This window comes from Musa acuminata, chromosome BXJ1-2 (genome assembly GCF_036884655.1).
Source record: "Musa acuminata AAA Group cultivar baxijiao chromosome BXJ1-2, Cavendish_Baxijiao_AAA, whole genome shotgun sequence".
In the NCBI taxonomy this organism is placed as follows: Eukaryota; Viridiplantae; Streptophyta; class Magnoliopsida; order Zingiberales; family Musaceae; genus Musa; species Musa acuminata.
Window position 1 is genome coordinate 27902125 of NC_088328.1, and position 16209 is coordinate 27918333.

Here is a 16209-nt window from a genome sequence, read left to right on the forward strand (position 1 = left end):
TCTGTATGACCACGACGAGATTGTCGCCTGATCGGCATCCCACGGACGAGAACGATTTGCATGAGATGCTTCAGTAACATATAGCATCGTAGACATGTTGCATTTTTGGGGGGTTTTGAGAATGGCATGGAGCTCATCATTGAGGGTTTGACATGGAGACATTTCTCACCAAGAACAGCTCATGTATATATCATAAGATTGACAAGTGATTGGGAATGTATCATGGTAAAACCATCATCCTTGTGATGATTGAGAGTCGTTGTTGTTTCAGATGCATCACCAGGTGACTCAGTACAATAAATGATATGACCTTGCTTGTCCTGCACTTGGGAGTACTACTTGTCTGCAGTGCCCTTTTTTGGCTTAGGCACCTGAAATAGCTGCCTGAGAAGAAGGGTAAAAGAAGTCCAGTTTTCACATTACTACTAAAATATAGCTATGAATCAGTGTGAGCTCATTGTGGGCATAGGAGAATGTTTGCAGTGAACTTTATGTTGAGCTAATTGACAATGACAGCACCACCCCTTCCAATGAATTTGATCTGCTCGACAGAGTGGCATTTCCTTTTGTTTCTGATTCCGTGCCTTTTTCATCATCACACTTTCCCATATGTCAACCCACCCAGATCCCCCTTCTCAGTTCCCATTTCTTCATTCCACCTTATGAACCAGCAGCATTAGCTGAACAATGAATGAATGCAGCCACTCACTGGCTTTTATTACAGCAAGTTGGAGACAATGGTCATCAGTGCATTTTATACACTGCTCCCAGACAATTCATGACAAATATTTAAGGTCAGGGAGATGGTGCAGTCACATCATGAGCAAATTATTCTAAAAGAAGGGCATATGAACAAATAGGACCTATCGATATCATGACAAGGAATCAAGCAATGGGACAAACTGGGGGACAGAATATGCCCATTGTGCAAAACAAGTGAAGTCTAACAGCTATCATTGATTGCTGAGCTTATGTCTCCGCTGACATTGATGCATTTGGCTGTGAGTGACTACACTTCATTTGTTGTTTTTGTTCATTCCAAGTCAAATCTGAGATACTGAAGTGAAAATTTCTGTTGTATACCTCTGTTGTTTTCAGCACTATCGAGTGACTAATCATTCTTCTCTTGTTTCATATTTTAGAGACATTGGTTTGAATGTTCATGAAAATGATACCTAACCAACATTACCCTGAATAAAATATTTTCAAGTATATATTTATACATTCAGAACTTTTAAGATAATTTTGTAATCAAATACTTGTTCTTGTTCTTATTTTGAAGTGGAGAATCTAGTCACTTGGGCAGTCAGACCCTAGATAGAATGGGCAGCTGAGATGCCTCCCAAACTCCTAGGCTTGTGAGTGATGAACAGGAGGAGCCATCTCTACAACTTCCATTTCCTCATTCTTTTTCTTTTCTCCTTCTGGACATCAGTCCAATTGTGCTTTCTTGATAGGCTACCGATGGATGCTGCAACAAATTGGACCAGTGGCTCCAATGGAACACTAGCATTCAAGGTGCACACTAAAAGTTGGTTCCTTCCTAAGCTGATGATCATAATTCAACGAAAAAGATTCCAGACCATTTTTTTATCACATCAATTCAAGAGATGTATACCCTGTTGTCCTATCTTTTTCCTGTAGTTAGGACCTCTGCTTCATGTTACGATATTCTTATGATCATATCCTCTGAATTTGTGCATTGGATTTATGTAACCAAAGTCGGTGGATGGCAATTCTCAGAGAGAGGAGTAAAAGTCAAAGCCGAACTTTTTATGAGCACCAAAGTGAAAAATTGTAGGTGATGCAGACAACTCTCTGACTACCTATGAACTTGGACATGTGACATATTTCACAGAACTACAAAACAGGACATGTTTTATCACCAAATGGTTACTGTCTTATTAGTAAATGGTCTAGACTGAGATGTTCCGAGTCCAATTAGAAGAAAGGAGAGAGCTCTGGGAGTTGCCCTCTACATGCATACATTTGTCTGTTGCTTTCCTATTTCTTTCTTCTTGTTATTATATTGTTCTTGTGGTTCCTGCTTTCTTGTTCTTCGAGTTCCAACCAACGAGGGTCGGAGAGATGTATGCGGAGCAAGGGTTGCTGCTGCCTTACATGTTGGGCTTTCCACAAGAAGTATCAGGAGTTGATCACCATCTCCTTCCATTTACAGCTTGTGAAGACTTGGTCTCCACAGACCTCCCTAATTTTGATCCCTACATGGTATGCATCGCTCCATAATTCTTTTCTGCTCTAACCTGCTGTTTCTCTTCTATTTTTCTTCTTAGATTTCATATAACCTGTTTTCCTGCAGAAATCTAATTCTGATTGATCATCATTGATCTGTGTAGTGTGACTTTCTCCTGTATTCCTTTTCACTTGTCTTCTTTCTTCCATGATATATATAGTCTTGACTAATGAGAAATATTACTGCTGGTTACTCAAATGCTTGGGATATTTGGTGGTGGGAACATGTCACCTCCTCGCCACTCACACCCATTGATCATGTGGATTCTGGTGTGTCATCAATTACAAGAACTAGACTTCTGGTTTTGGGCATTGTTCTCTTGTCCCTTCTTTGCATTTCAAATGGGGTCATTAATTTTTTTTTGAAAGGTGTTATTAACCACCATTGGATGGTCCTCTTCCATGTTTACTGTAATCTATATGCTATCTGAAGCAACAATTTCCTGACCATTGCCTTTTTGACTAACATCTCTTTCTTCTTCTTGACTGTTTCAGACTGGAAACAAAGAATTCTATACGAAGTCTTGTTTTACAGGCTACTACTGCACTTTGTCCTTGAAATCAAGAACTTTTTATTGTTAAAAACACATAAGAAAGCATGCCCTACCTTGAAACCATTGCAAATGGTAATTTTCATAAACACTATTATTTTGATTTCTTTAACCATAAAGTTTCATATACATGTTGAGCATTGTAGGTGTGTTGAAGCAGAAAGATGTATGAGACACATCCATTTTGTCTCATACTAACTGAGAACTATTCTGAGTTAAGGGCTCAAGAAAAATCTAAAGTAGTTTAATTAATATTACATTTTAATTTCTTGAGGAATTTATCGGTCAACATACTTGTCACTGATGTTGAGAAGCATAATTTATTATAAACCTTCATGTGTTTAGACTAAGGTTCGTCGTACCACAGTATATCGCTCGGTACGAGCGGTATGTACCTGTCCAATAGAGGATCGGTTGTTGGGGATGGAGGAGCAAGGAAACGATAAAAACAGAATACTACGATGTAATTAAAAGAAAATGCTTTCAATAAAAAAAATCGAAGTAGTATTAAACAAGAGGTAAGACCTATAACACTTATAAGACATTCTCAAGTGCACACTACCTTAGCTTCATGAATTATGGTCCTATTTATAGGACCTAATGGTAACTACCTCACCCCATCATATCACTCATGATTGAGTTAGGTGTAAGAACTACCCTCATAACTTCTAAATCATGAGCTACTACTTAGAACATGCCTATAATTACCTAAAACATGACAACGACCTAGATAACTACCTATGAATCATTTCTCAACACTTCTCCTTGATTCATAATTACATATACCGATTTGAGACATAAAATAAACATGTTTCTGAACTAGAAATGACTTGGTTGAGAATATCTGTAACTCGTTCATCTGCGCCACAATACTTCATTGTTATGGCTCCACTTGCTACAAAATCCCAAATGAAGTGATAGTGTATCTCTATATGCTTCGTTCTTTCATGAAATATTATATTTTTCGTCATTACAATTGTGGCTTTATTATCACAAAATATTTCAGTTGCTTCTTTTTGTTCTTGATGAAGATCTTCAAAAAATATTCTAAGTCATATTGCCTGACAAGTTGCTGATGTTGCAGCTACATATTTTGCTTCCGATGTCGATAATATAGTTGTTACTTGCTTCTTTGAACTCCAAGATATAGCTCTTGATCTGAGGTTAAAAATATTACCTAAAGTATTTTTTCTCTCATCCAAAACTCCTGCTCAATCACTATTAGTGAAACCAAATAATTTATATTTTAAATTGTGATAATACTAAATGTCATAATTTGTAGCTCCAGTAATATAACGTTGAATTATTTTAAAAGCTCCGAGATGATGTTTGCTTGGGCGATGTATAAACTTGGATGCTATACGCCTATACTAACAGAAAAGATAATATCAGGTCGAGTATGAGTTAGATAAATCAAACCTCCAATCAAACTTTTATAAGATCTTGTATTTGTCAAACATGTATCATCTTCAAGTTTCAATTTCTCATTTACATTCATGGGTGTTGCTGCAGGTTTGCAATTAATCATGTTAGATTTTTTGAGTAGATCTATTGTATACTTTCTTTATGAAATAAAAATTTCATATGATTCTTGTTTCACTTCCAACTCAAAAAAATAGTGCACTAGACTTAGATCTGATATTTCAAACTTATTCATTATGTATTTTTTAAATTTTACCACAAAAGAGTTAGATGAACCCATATATATAATATCATTAATATAAAATCAAACTATAATAATATTATGTTTACTTTCCTTTTTTAGATAAGGAGTAGGTTCATTATTGCTCATATTAAATCTATTTTGATGAAAATAATAATCAATTTTACTATATCATGTCTCTAGAGCTTGTTTAAACTTATAAAAAGCTTTCTTTAGCTTATATACATTTTCTTCATATCCTTTAACTAAAAAGCTTTCAAGTGAGCAGCTAAAGCAAAAAAAGTTCTCACGATTTTAAATCTATCAACTGGAGAAAAAGTATCATCAAAAGCAATACCTTGTTACTGTGAATATCCTTTTACTACAAGTTGAGCCCTATGCTTTTAGATGCTTTCATCTACATTATACTTTGTTTTGAATACCCATTTTAATCTAATAGTTTTTTTTTTTTCGGTGGATCCATTAGCTGTTAGGTTTCATTCTTCTTAATTGACTTAATTTTCTCCTTCATTGTCTTTCATCATTCCTCTTTTTCAACTACTCTCTCAAAACCTATAAGATTTGAAATAAATAAAGCAAATATTGAATCATAAATTTCTGTTAGTGATCTGAATTTTCCTGTAGGGGTTTCATCTAAGGAATCATTTGATGAATTTAAATTACTACTGGGTGAGATTGAAGATGAACTTGTTGGAACATGATCTGTCACTTGATTTTATAGAGTGTCTAGTTCTATTGGAATCTAAATTTGTGTTTGACCTCCATTGGTCTCCTAATTCCAACTTATTATTTCACCAAACATAACATTTATATTAATAATAATTTTGCCACTAACAGGATTATACAATCAATATGCTTTGGATTGTAAGGAATAATTAATTAAGATGTATTTTTCATCAAGCTTATGATGGTTTTATGAATTTATCAAAGTATAAGCAATATAACCAAAAATTTTTAGATGGCTTACACTTGGCTTTATACTATACTAAGTCTCAAAATAAGTTCGATTCATAACAACCTTTGTTAGTGAAATATTTAACAAATAAACTGCTATTACAATTGTTTCTGCCCAAAACTGATTTGGAAGATATTTTCCTTTAAGCAAATTTCTTGTCATTGAACGATTGTTTGATTCTTACGTTCAACTACACCATTTTGCTCCGGTGTTTGTAGTGCTATCAATTCCCTATGAATATCATTTTTTTCACAAAAAGAACTAAACTCATTAGATAAAAATTCATCATCTTTATCTGTCCGAAGTGTCTTTATGCATCTACCACTTTACCTTTCTACAGTGCCTTGAATTTTTAAAATTATCAAATGTTTCATATTTCAATTCTAGAAAATATACCTAACTCGTGCAGATATAATTATAATAAATAATAGAAAATATCAATTTTCACCAAATGATTTAGTATTCATAGGTCCACATAAGTCAGCATGAATTAAATCAAGAGAATAGATGCTCTCTATGCTTTTCAACAAGAAATGGTTTCTTACTTTGTTTGCTATAAATGCATCATCAAGTGTATTAATTTTAGACAATTAAAAAATTATTCTTATTTATTTAATAACCTTAAACCCTTAATGTTAATATGTATATATTTTAAATACCATAAATTTGACTCATTCTTTTGAGTTGCAATAAGAGCATGCTTTTAGACATCAAATAAAAACATCTTATTTTGCGTCATGCAAATATTTACTATAATCAAACCAGATTTTTTTTATCTTTAATAGTACATGAACCATCATCAAATATAACTAAATATTCATTATCTATCAATTGTCCAATTCTCAACAAGTTATGTGATAAACTAGGAACAAAAAAAAGATTATCAAGGTGTTTTACCTTCCCTTGACTTGTCTTCACCTCGATTGTTCCATTCCCTTCCACTTGGATTTGCTTGTCATCTCCAAGTCTAACTTTTAACTTGTGAGTTTCATCAATATCTTAAAACATTAATCTTATTTCTGATATATGATTAGAATATTCATTATCCAAAAACCAAATATCATTTGAGATATCATTAACTTATAAATGAATCATAAACAACTCACTATTTTTTTTCATTTTCCTCCACATAGCTTGCTTGCTTTTCTCTTTTCCAATAATTTACCTTCATGTGATCGAACTTTTTATAATAATAACATTGAATTCCATTCTTGTAGTTTTTTTTATCATAATTTGATTGTTTTTGTTTATCATGCCCATCAAAGTGTCATTTTCCTCTTCTTCTTCTATTTCCTCTACCACGAAATCCTCCTTTGCCACGTCTTTTTCTTGTTAATTTTTTTCTCTTCTTTTAAAGTAAAAGATTCCCCTTTAACCTGAAATATTTTTTCTTCAATTTTCTCAAGTGACCTGTTCAATCTTGCTTCATGTGCTTGCAAGGAACCTATTAGTTCATCAAATAAAAAGGTAAATAAATCTTTTGCCTCCTTAATTGCAACAACAACATGATCAAATTTCAGAGTTAAATTTCTCAAAAATTTTATAACAATTATATGATCATAAAGATGTTCACCATAAGATTTTATTTGACTAACAATCTCAGTCATTCGAGAAAGAAAATCTTGCATCGATCAATTGCTTTTTATGAAGAAAATTTTAAACTCACGAAGGGTTTGAAGTTTTACTGTAATCATGTATCTTGTGTCGGTACGCTTGGTATGGCTCGACACAGTTCGGTATGTATTGTACCGATAGTTGATAGATACACCAATATGGACCGGTAAGACGAACCATAGTTTGGACCACATATATGCAAGTTGTAATAAGTTCTCTTACATGCTATCTTCATTCTTGATGTTCTTGCAAGAGAACCAGAGTACTTGAAGAAATTCCCATCTCTAGCCATGAAGCTAAAGCCAGTTGGAAGATAACGTTGGTAATTTTTTATTGTCTACATTTGGATGTTAATGAGAGTTTCAGAATTTCTTTGCATATGGTACATAATGTGAATTTTGACTTAGAATCTTAGAGGTGACTATTTTTATCATACAACTTTTTTTGCTCGTTCAACTCGAATCTGCTTCTGTTCAGGTTATGCTAGTAGATCTGCATATAGACAGCCATGTAAGTGAATTCTCAGTAACCTGTCCTGTGCATCCAAGAGATTATTAATTAGTTGCTCTCATTCTTCACCGTGCTAACTACATCAACAATTTCCCATGCACACATCCAGAGATTAGCCACTATCTAATGGTAATTCAGGGTATGATTATACTCTGGTATTCTCAAATAAGAATGTGCATTTTCTTCATAGAATCGCAAACTTATCATATTGGAGGTTATTATCTTATTATTCTCATCACATCTTTTTTTTGGAGTTTTGGTGCCCTTTAACATAAATTTCCACCTCCATTAAATGAGTTCTCAAACATGAATAACTCTCAAGACCTGACTAAATGCTTGCTCTAGCTTGCCTGTATTACTAATTGTCAACGGTCTAAACTGTTCTCAAGAAAGGTGTTATATACTGCATTACTGCTTTGTGAACTAACAGATTTAACATGGATTTTAACATAAGCACATGGTTCCCAATGCATTTCAAACATCCCTTTCTCGAGAACATGGTTTTTTTTCCTCATAACTAAATTCTAATGGATTTTTATGTAATAAGGTCAGCCAAGTTCACATGTACAGAAAACACAGAGATAACAATAGTATTATTTCACTTATCATATTTCTCTTCCCCGATGCCATATCTCCATATTTTAACATGTTTCAAAATAATTTCTGAATAACTCCATGATGATACTTTTCTCTTCATCAATGTTCTAGATTGTCCCCTTTTATATGCTTACTTAATCCAGAAAGATTAGTGTTGGTCATGATTGGTAAAATATTTTAGAGAATGTGGAGCTAAATATTTGTAAGTTGTTAAAATAAAAAGGCCCCAGAACGTTTCATGGAATCATATCCATATTATAAACTATTTCTGACTAAGTCATCAACTTAATAATTTAAGTTGTATAATCAGTAATTTGAGGACATAATGCTTCATTAGTCGAGGAAAGAAGTTTCAACATTCTTGTTACATTCACTAAAATGGGAAAAAGAAACGTAAACCGCTAGGATTTGGGTCTGATGTTGTTAAATGCATATAGAATGGGCTTCCTCTTCTACATGATTCCTTTTAGATTGGTTCTGCAAAAGCTATTAGCATTTCTGATTAAGAAATCTTTTACATAGGCATTTATAAGTTAAGAAAAATAGTTTGTTGCATTTCTGTTCTGAAAAAAAAATATAGTATACTTAAGTGTATATTTAGAAGTTTATGATTCCAAGGAACAGAGCCAAAGGGAATACAACTGCCTTTCATTTGAAAATCTTCTTTGGAAAAATTCACCAGATCCAGCATTTAACTACAATGCCTGCCAATTTGTCAATATGGTATTGTTCATTCATTTTACAGGAAAATTCATCTTTGGTTCTTTTTCTTTTTCTTTTTTTGTTGATGTTTTGCACAGGATCTCTTTCTTAGCCTTTGCCCTTCATATCAGTAAAATTTGAAAGAACAACTAGAAGCACTCCATGGAACTGAAGAAATTAAACATAATTAATTAGTCTCTAAATCTTAAAAATGATTTTGATTTATGTTAGTCAAACTATTTCTTTATTCTGGTCATCTTATGATCCTCAAATTCAAAAAAAGATTAGAATAATCATTTTGTCTCTAATGTATGGGATAGAAAACACCAGAAAGATAAAATATAATCAAGGAGGATTCAGAAGTTCCAGAACTTTAAGACTTCATGTGAAATTTTATTGTGTTATGATTTTCTACAGGGTAACCTGGTTCAGAGTTCTGCTATCTCAGAGTATGATCTGGGAGGAGTTGGAGATCTGTTCAAAGCTCCAGAACCCATTCTAGAGGAATTGTTACTTGCATTAGATCCAATAACTGATGCCATGTCAGTGATGTCTGGTTATGGAAGCACTGTAACAGAAGAAACAATAAAAATTGCAGATATGGAATCAATCCAAAATGAAGATTTTCTGGGTGATGCCTTCTATGACTGCCAAAAGGATCTTTTTGCAAAGTCTGCTGCAGGTGTACTTCCTGAGGCATTAGATATTGCAGTTGCTGCAGTGCAGACTGAAGAAAATTTAGCTGGAGAAAGGTCCTCTGCTGAGGGATTTTTACCAAAGAGTATCAGTTTCGGATGTCTAAGCTCAGTGGATTGTTTTAACATTTCCAGTGTTGAATCATCTTTTCTTGGTGTTAATGACATGAATCTTGATGCTGCATTTGGGATGAGGAGAGTATACAGTGAAGGAGATATACAGGTCAGACTAAAAAGTTACATGATTTTCTATACGGCTTATCGTCTCTAGTAATCATCTATTATTTGGCTGGTTTGCAGATTGATAAAACCACACCGGAAGAAACATTTCCTTCAATTATTCTAATTTCTGAATTTGTTTAGCTTTACTGATGATGTCAATCATATGTGACTGATAGAGTCAAATTTACCACGAAGAATTGGTAGTAGTTTCCAGTGAGTAGGAAGCACCTTGAACTTGTTGAGCTGCATAGCTGCATTAGCTAAATGATGACAGTTGCTTATACTCAATATTATGTTCACTAAGATATGTTTAGGTGGCTCTGGCAATTTCCACATGATGTTGCAGGTCATTCATTGATTTTTAGTTTGTTCTGGCAGATTCTTGGAATTGATAATTTAGTTCATGGTAACATGAACATTGTTCCTTCCTCTAATCTAGCAACCATTGTGGATGTCAAGATTGAGGTTAAGATTGAAGAAAGAAGGGAAAAACTTTCCAGGTACAGGACGAAAAGGAAGAAAAGAAACTATGGCAGAAAGATCAAGGTGAATTTCCTTTCTTCTTATTCAAAAATAGTTCTGGGCTAAATTCTTGATATCGATAAGGGAAAATGTAGACTTATTTCTTGACATTGAACATGCTATCGGAGTATCTCCTTTCTTTAAATTTGCACAACCCCCCAATAGTGTTCAAAATGTGTTCCTGAGCTCATGTGAATTACATGCGTATCTAGGTTGGAAGGTTATAATGCAAAACCCCTTGCATTTGAAAAGGCTTGTACTTAATATAACCAAAGATATAAAAGTGTGAATGCTATTCAGCAATGGCACATGCCAAAAATGGTTTCTTTTATCATTTTATTTTATTGTTTTATCATTTTGATCCACATTGCACCTGTAGTTAGCAAAACTAGCATCTAGATCATTAAAGTTCCTTTAGTAGAGATCAACAGTATTGATTATTAAATGCACTTTTAACTTGCCTTTTCATAAACTTGCCAGAAACTATAAGGATGAAATATTTCGTCTCAAGATTTTGCTAATTTAGAGTTATTTTTTTTTCTTCATCAAACATTACTTGAAAAATGAAATCAAGAAGGTTATCCTTTCGATTTAGATAATGGTTGCAGAGCTTAAATCTCAGACGGACTTTCTAACTCCAATTATTTGCAATAAGTTGCCTAGTAAATAAGCTGTCACAAAAGATTTCTGAGACAAAATCTCATCCTGTTAATGGCTTCATGTATAAACAATCAGATGGTTTGGACAAAATTTCGAAAAAAAACATTGTGTCTATTTCAGCTGCTATAATCAAAACTTAAAATGACTTGTTGAACAACAGATTACCATCTGCACTTCCTTTGAATTCTCCTCTTTCAATTTAATTCCAATCACACTGACCATATCTCTGCATTTTTGCAGTATGCTTGCAGAAAGGCTTTAGCTGACAGCCAGCCTCGTATACGAGGAAGGTTCGCGAGAATGGAGGACAGATACGCAAAAACCGAGTAGTACGAAGTTGCAAACTAGAGTTGTGAAATATAGGTTAAGTGTATAACTAGCTTGCAGCTAGTCCTGCTTTCTGATCACCCCTGTAGATAATGTATGCTTTCCCAGTATTATGGTCTAATGTTGTTTATGGACTATGAGTTACATAGAATAAACCTATAGTTATTGGCATCTCTTGGTGTACTGTTAGTCTGTGTTAATTAACATTTATATGTAGATCTGATGTAGTTATGTAGATGATGATTCTATCTCTGATGTGTTTGATCTTAAGCTACACATATCGACTTTTTCTGGAGATTCTTCTCCTCATTAAGTGAGTAATTTTGAGTTGTAGGAAAAATTATGTATGTTCTTGTGGTGAGAAGGTATCCGCATTAGGATTGCCATGCCAAATCAAGCAACAAATGTGGAATCAAGAAAATTTTCATTACATTCACTGAGATGCATGAGCAGTTTGAACACAGCAATCATGGTTTTTTCTGTCCCTCTGCAACTTTTGGTACCTGCAACTCTTACCGAAAACAAGAACAAGTAGCAGTCTGTAAAGGCTCAAAGTGCAATGGATCAGATTCTTAGAGGAATCCGGGAATTGATTTGAACATTGCAATCCATGAAGGTCTTGCCAGTTGCTGAGAACCAAATAAATGTGAAGATATATAAGCTTTTAGTGATTTCATTCATCAATTTGGAGCAATTGGATTAGTCAAGTTTCAACTAATCAGATGCTATTTTGAAGTAATTCATCAACTCAGAGAAACCAAAAACTACTCAACAGAAATATATGCCCTTTTACATGAACTGATACTCGTTGTTCTAACAACAAGATCATCAGAGACAAAAAAAAATCCTACCTAATGCTGTGCCCTTTTTACTCCCGTCAAAGAATACAGAGTTCTACAGTGCTGCATTCTGACGTCAGAAAACAAGGAAACAGAAGCTTCCGTTGATCTCATCTCTGTGTCATCTTTTTCTGTCTTACCATAGATGACAATATATAGTCCACGTTACCTTTCTGATGCATGCGTGCGTGGATGGTTCCTTCAGTTACACTTCAATTCCGCCGCTAGTGGTCGAGTTACTGTCGGGCGGGCTAATCGATATCCACAGTAGCGAGATGACGATGGCGAGGAGGCCGGCCCAGACGTAAACGATGGTGGGCGTCCTCCCCCTCCTCCCCATCAGCCCCTTGGCGAAGGGGTACATGTGCGCCAGCACCCAGAAGCTGAAGAAGAGCCCCCCGAGAAGCTTGCTCCACTGCGGAATCTCGCTGTACATCGTCCTTGAGAAACCCACCACCATGGCCACGATGTTGATGACGATGATGGTGAGAGGCGGGATGAAGAGGCTGGTCCACTTGATCACGTAGAGGTCAGCGTAGATGTCGTTCTCGTCCTCGTTGGCGGACTTGGAGGTGAGCGTGAAGGAGATCTCGATGCCGGCGACGACCTTGAGCAGGCCCTGGATCACGGCGGCGAGGTGGGCGCTGGTGCCGCCGATGGCCCAGAACTGCTCGTTGCGCCACCACTCCTCGAGGCCGATGCCGGACCACTTGACCTCGAGGAGGGCGAGGAGGGTGAGGGTGATGGTGATGAGGAGGAGGTAGACGAGGAAGGTGACATTGAGGGTCTGCACGATGAAGTGGCCGGAGAAGAGGGAGAGCGCGGGGAGGAGGCAGTAGATGACGAGGAAGATGGAGGTGAAGGGGTAGATGCCGACGTTAAGGTAGGCAATACGCTGCAGGAACTTGAGGCGGGAGCAGGCCAGGAAGGCGTTGTTGCGAGAGAAGAAGATCTCCACGGAGCCGGTGGCCCAGCGCAGCACCTGGTGCAGCCGGTCCGTCAGGTTGATGGGCGCCGTTCCCCGGAAGGCGTCCCGCTTGGTGATGCAGTAAACAGAGCGCCACCCCCGGTTGTGCATCCGGTATCCTGTCACCACGTCCTCCGTCACTGACCCGTAGATCCACCCCACCCGCTGCCCCCATTCCGTCTTGTCCTCGTACCTTGGTTTTGTTGCCAGCCAAAAACGTTTAACCAAGAGGAGCAAGTGCAGTCTTGGAGGATATCAGATTCACAAATATATACATTACCAGCAAGAGATGACAGACACGGCCTCGGCGACGGTGGGCGCATCGAGGGGCGGACGGGGCGTTAACAGTGCCCCGGGCGGGCGGCCATTCTTGATCCCCGGGTGGTCGGCCAGGGGCCGGCCCTGGAACTCGGCCACCGCGATCGAGTCGGTGAACATCTTGGAGTTGCCGAACTTCACGGGCGTGCAGAGGTCCGGGTGCATGGCCTCCGGGGAGGCGGTGGGGTCGGCCTCGTCCATGGCGCCCACGTTGGGCGGCGGCCCGCGCATCGAGGCCGGGCGCTTGTGCTGGCCGTAGAGGCCCAAATACTCGTTGGCGCGCGGGGGGTTGAAGCCGTAGACCGCGTAGCGGCGGAAGAGGCACCCGGTGCCGACGTACATGGGACCCTGGAGCCCGTCGAGGGCGCGCATGTTGCCGTCGAAAAAGACGGTGTTGTGGTTGGCGTAGCGGTCGGAGGGATCGATGCCCTCGAAGCGTTGCGGGAACTGGACGTAGCAGATGCGGTCGCCGCCGCGGTCCATCATGTAGCACATTCCCTCCCGGATGGCCAGCGAGTTGTAGATGTAGTGGTCGCAGTCGAAGTTGAGGATGAAGGGGCCGTTCGAGAGGATGGCGGAGGCGCGCACCATGGCGTTCATGGCGCCCGCCTTCTTGTTGTGGTCGTAACCGGGACGCTTCTCGCGGGATACGTACACGAACATGGGAAGGCGGGTGTCGATGCCAGTGAAGTCCAGGTAGGGATGGTCGCCGGGCGCGCCGTAGAGCGGCTCGTGGTGAGGGTTCTTGATCATCACCTGGATGATCCCGGCATGGTCGCCCTTGGAGTGGTCCGGTGACGGCACCGCCCAGGTGCCCGGCCAGTGCGTGGCGTCAGCCATCCAAGTGGCCTTGACGGCGGGCTTCGCTTCGGAGGCCTTGGAGGCGTTGGAATCGCCGCCGCTGCGCTCGCGGGCCAGCTTGCGTTCGCGCATCTCCTCGCGGGCGTTGAGCGCCGCAGAGCGGCGGCGGATGGCGTCAGGCAGGCCGTTGATGCGGACTTTGAACTCGTCATACTCGCGCTTGATCCAGCGGCGGTCCTTGACGAAGTCGGGGCACTTCTTGTTGCGCGTAGGGTCGCCCTTGATGGCGAAGTAGCTGTCCGGGTTGCGCGGCTCGATGTTGTGCTTGCGGCAGAAGGGGACCCAGACGCGAGCAAAGGCGGCGGCCTCGGACATGGCCTCGAAGGTGAGCACGGCAGCGCCGTCGTCGGAGATGTAGACGAAGAGCTTCTCGACGGGGTACTCGGTGGCGAGGATGGAGAGGATGGTGTTGGCGGTGACGAGGGGCGGCTCCTTCTCGGGGTCGGCGGTGGAGATCAAAACGTCGAGGCCGGGGAGGTCGGAGCGACCGAGGGGGTTGTCGGGGGAGGGGCTCTCGAACTTCTCGCGGAGGGCGACGAGGTCGACGGCGCGGTTGATGGGATTGAGCTTGGGCATCTGATCCAGCAGCCATGAGAAGGCGAACCAGATCTCGCAGACGATGGATAAGCCCCACAGCCACATGGCGTCCTGGTTCGGGTTGCGTACTCGCCATGTCAGGAACAGAGACAGAAACACCAGCCGTATCAGCACCAGAAGCCTGCATGCACGCACGCACGCAATCATATCATCTCCAAGACATGAAGGCGAAGGCTGATACTACGTGTATGTAGTTAGGGTTACCTGTAGGGGCTGAGAATGCCGGGAGAGATCTTCACCTTCCTCGTCAATGGCTTCCACGGCTTCTCCAGGAAATCTGACATGCTCATCGCGACCCCGTCGTCGTCGTACTCTACCTCGTCCTTGGGCCAGAAGGCGTTCCCGATGCCATACGTCCCCTTCGTCTCGAACAGCCACCTGTTGTGGTCGAAATCCCCCGTCTGGCTCCTCATCAGCATCGACTTGTTCGACTTCATTACCGACATCCTACGGTCCAACTTCGCCGCCGCATCTTCTCCCGCGCCGCCGCCGCCACCGCCCTCCTCCCCTTGGCCGCCGCCTCGCCGGCCCACGCGCCTCGTGGTGGTGCCGTAGGCCGGCGGCGGAAGGTCGTCGGGCCGGGAGCCGGAGGAGCCTGAAGGGGCGGCGTACGGCTGGTTGTCCGGGGTGGGGGGCATGAGGACGGTGTAGTTCATGTAGTCATTGGGCCCACCAGAGGAGGCGGAGGTGAACTCGCCGGAGACGCCCAGGTCGATGTCGTCGTCACGCGAGAGGCTGACGACGCGGCCGCTCGACGTACGCCGCGCGAACTTGATCGGTGATTTCTTAGTCGGCGACGACATTTCTCTCTCTATAGAAGAAGCATCGATGGAGCGCTTTATCTACCTTCTTCGCAAGTCTTCTTTGCATGAGAGTGTTAGAGGAAGGGGTGTCGGATGATGAAATGGGCTGAGCAATGGCGATGAGGGAAATGCGTCGATCACCTGAGTTGTGCAGTGGCGAAGAGGAAATAGCGGGACGTGCAGAAATAGCAATCAGATGAGACACATAGATAGTTAAAACTAATTAGAATTCTCATTCTCTACTATATATATATATATATATATATATATATATATATATATATGACAATTTTTGGAAGTCATCTCATCTTAATTAAAAAAAGGAAATATCGTTTTCATTTTTTTAATATATTCATGTGATAAAACATAGTGATTTGTAATATTTTTAAAATTTTTCTTTCTGACTCCTTAATAAATCCACTACATAAAATTTTTTTTAACAAATTAATCACTTTTTCTTTTTTTATATGAATATAATTTTGCCATTTTTTTGGATAATAATTGAGACCATTTGCATCATTTTGGAACGATCACTATGTTTGCTACTACAATC

The 16209-nt window shown here is 39.8% G+C and overlaps 2 protein-coding genes across 4 annotated transcripts; one reads left to right on the forward strand and one right to left on the reverse strand.

The window, feature by feature from the left end:
* Nucleotides 1-1853: 1853 nt before the first annotated feature.
* LOC135607152 (zinc finger protein CONSTANS-LIKE 1-like) lies at nucleotides 1854-11506 on the forward strand. 2 transcript variants are annotated; one of them, XM_065098740.1, is made up of 4 exons: nucleotides 1854-2229; nucleotides 9263-9763; nucleotides 10222-10308; nucleotides 11185-11506. In XM_065098740.1, the coding sequence occupies exons 1-4, from the start codon at nucleotides 1927-1929 to the stop codon at nucleotides 11272-11274; spliced, it is 981 nt and encodes a 326-aa protein (XP_064954812.1). In that variant the 5' UTR covers nucleotides 1854-1926; the 3' UTR covers nucleotides 11275-11506. The 2 variants fall into 2 exon arrangements, with proteins under 2 accessions (XP_064954812.1, XP_064954806.1); XM_065098734.1 differs by having other exon boundaries at nucleotides 1880-2229; nucleotides 10141-10308.
* A 564-nt stretch (nucleotides 11507-12070) lies between these two features.
* On the reverse strand, nucleotides 12071-15656 carry LOC103976246 (cellulose synthase-like protein D5). 2 transcript variants are annotated; one of them, XM_065110000.1, is made up of 4 exons: nucleotides 15058-15540; nucleotides 13606-14974; nucleotides 13358-13563; nucleotides 12071-13270 (listed from the first exon to the last, which is right to left on the reverse strand). In XM_065110000.1, the coding sequence occupies exons 1-4, from the start codon at nucleotides 15507-15509 to the stop codon at nucleotides 12316-12318; spliced, it is 2982 nt and encodes a 993-aa protein (XP_064966072.1). In that variant the 5' UTR covers nucleotides 15510-15540; the 3' UTR covers nucleotides 12071-12315. The 2 variants fall into 2 exon arrangements, with proteins under 2 accessions (XP_064966072.1, XP_064966069.1); XM_065109997.1 differs by having other exon boundaries at nucleotides 13358-14974; nucleotides 15058-15656.
* Between the last annotated feature and the right edge of the window lie 553 nt (nucleotides 15657-16209).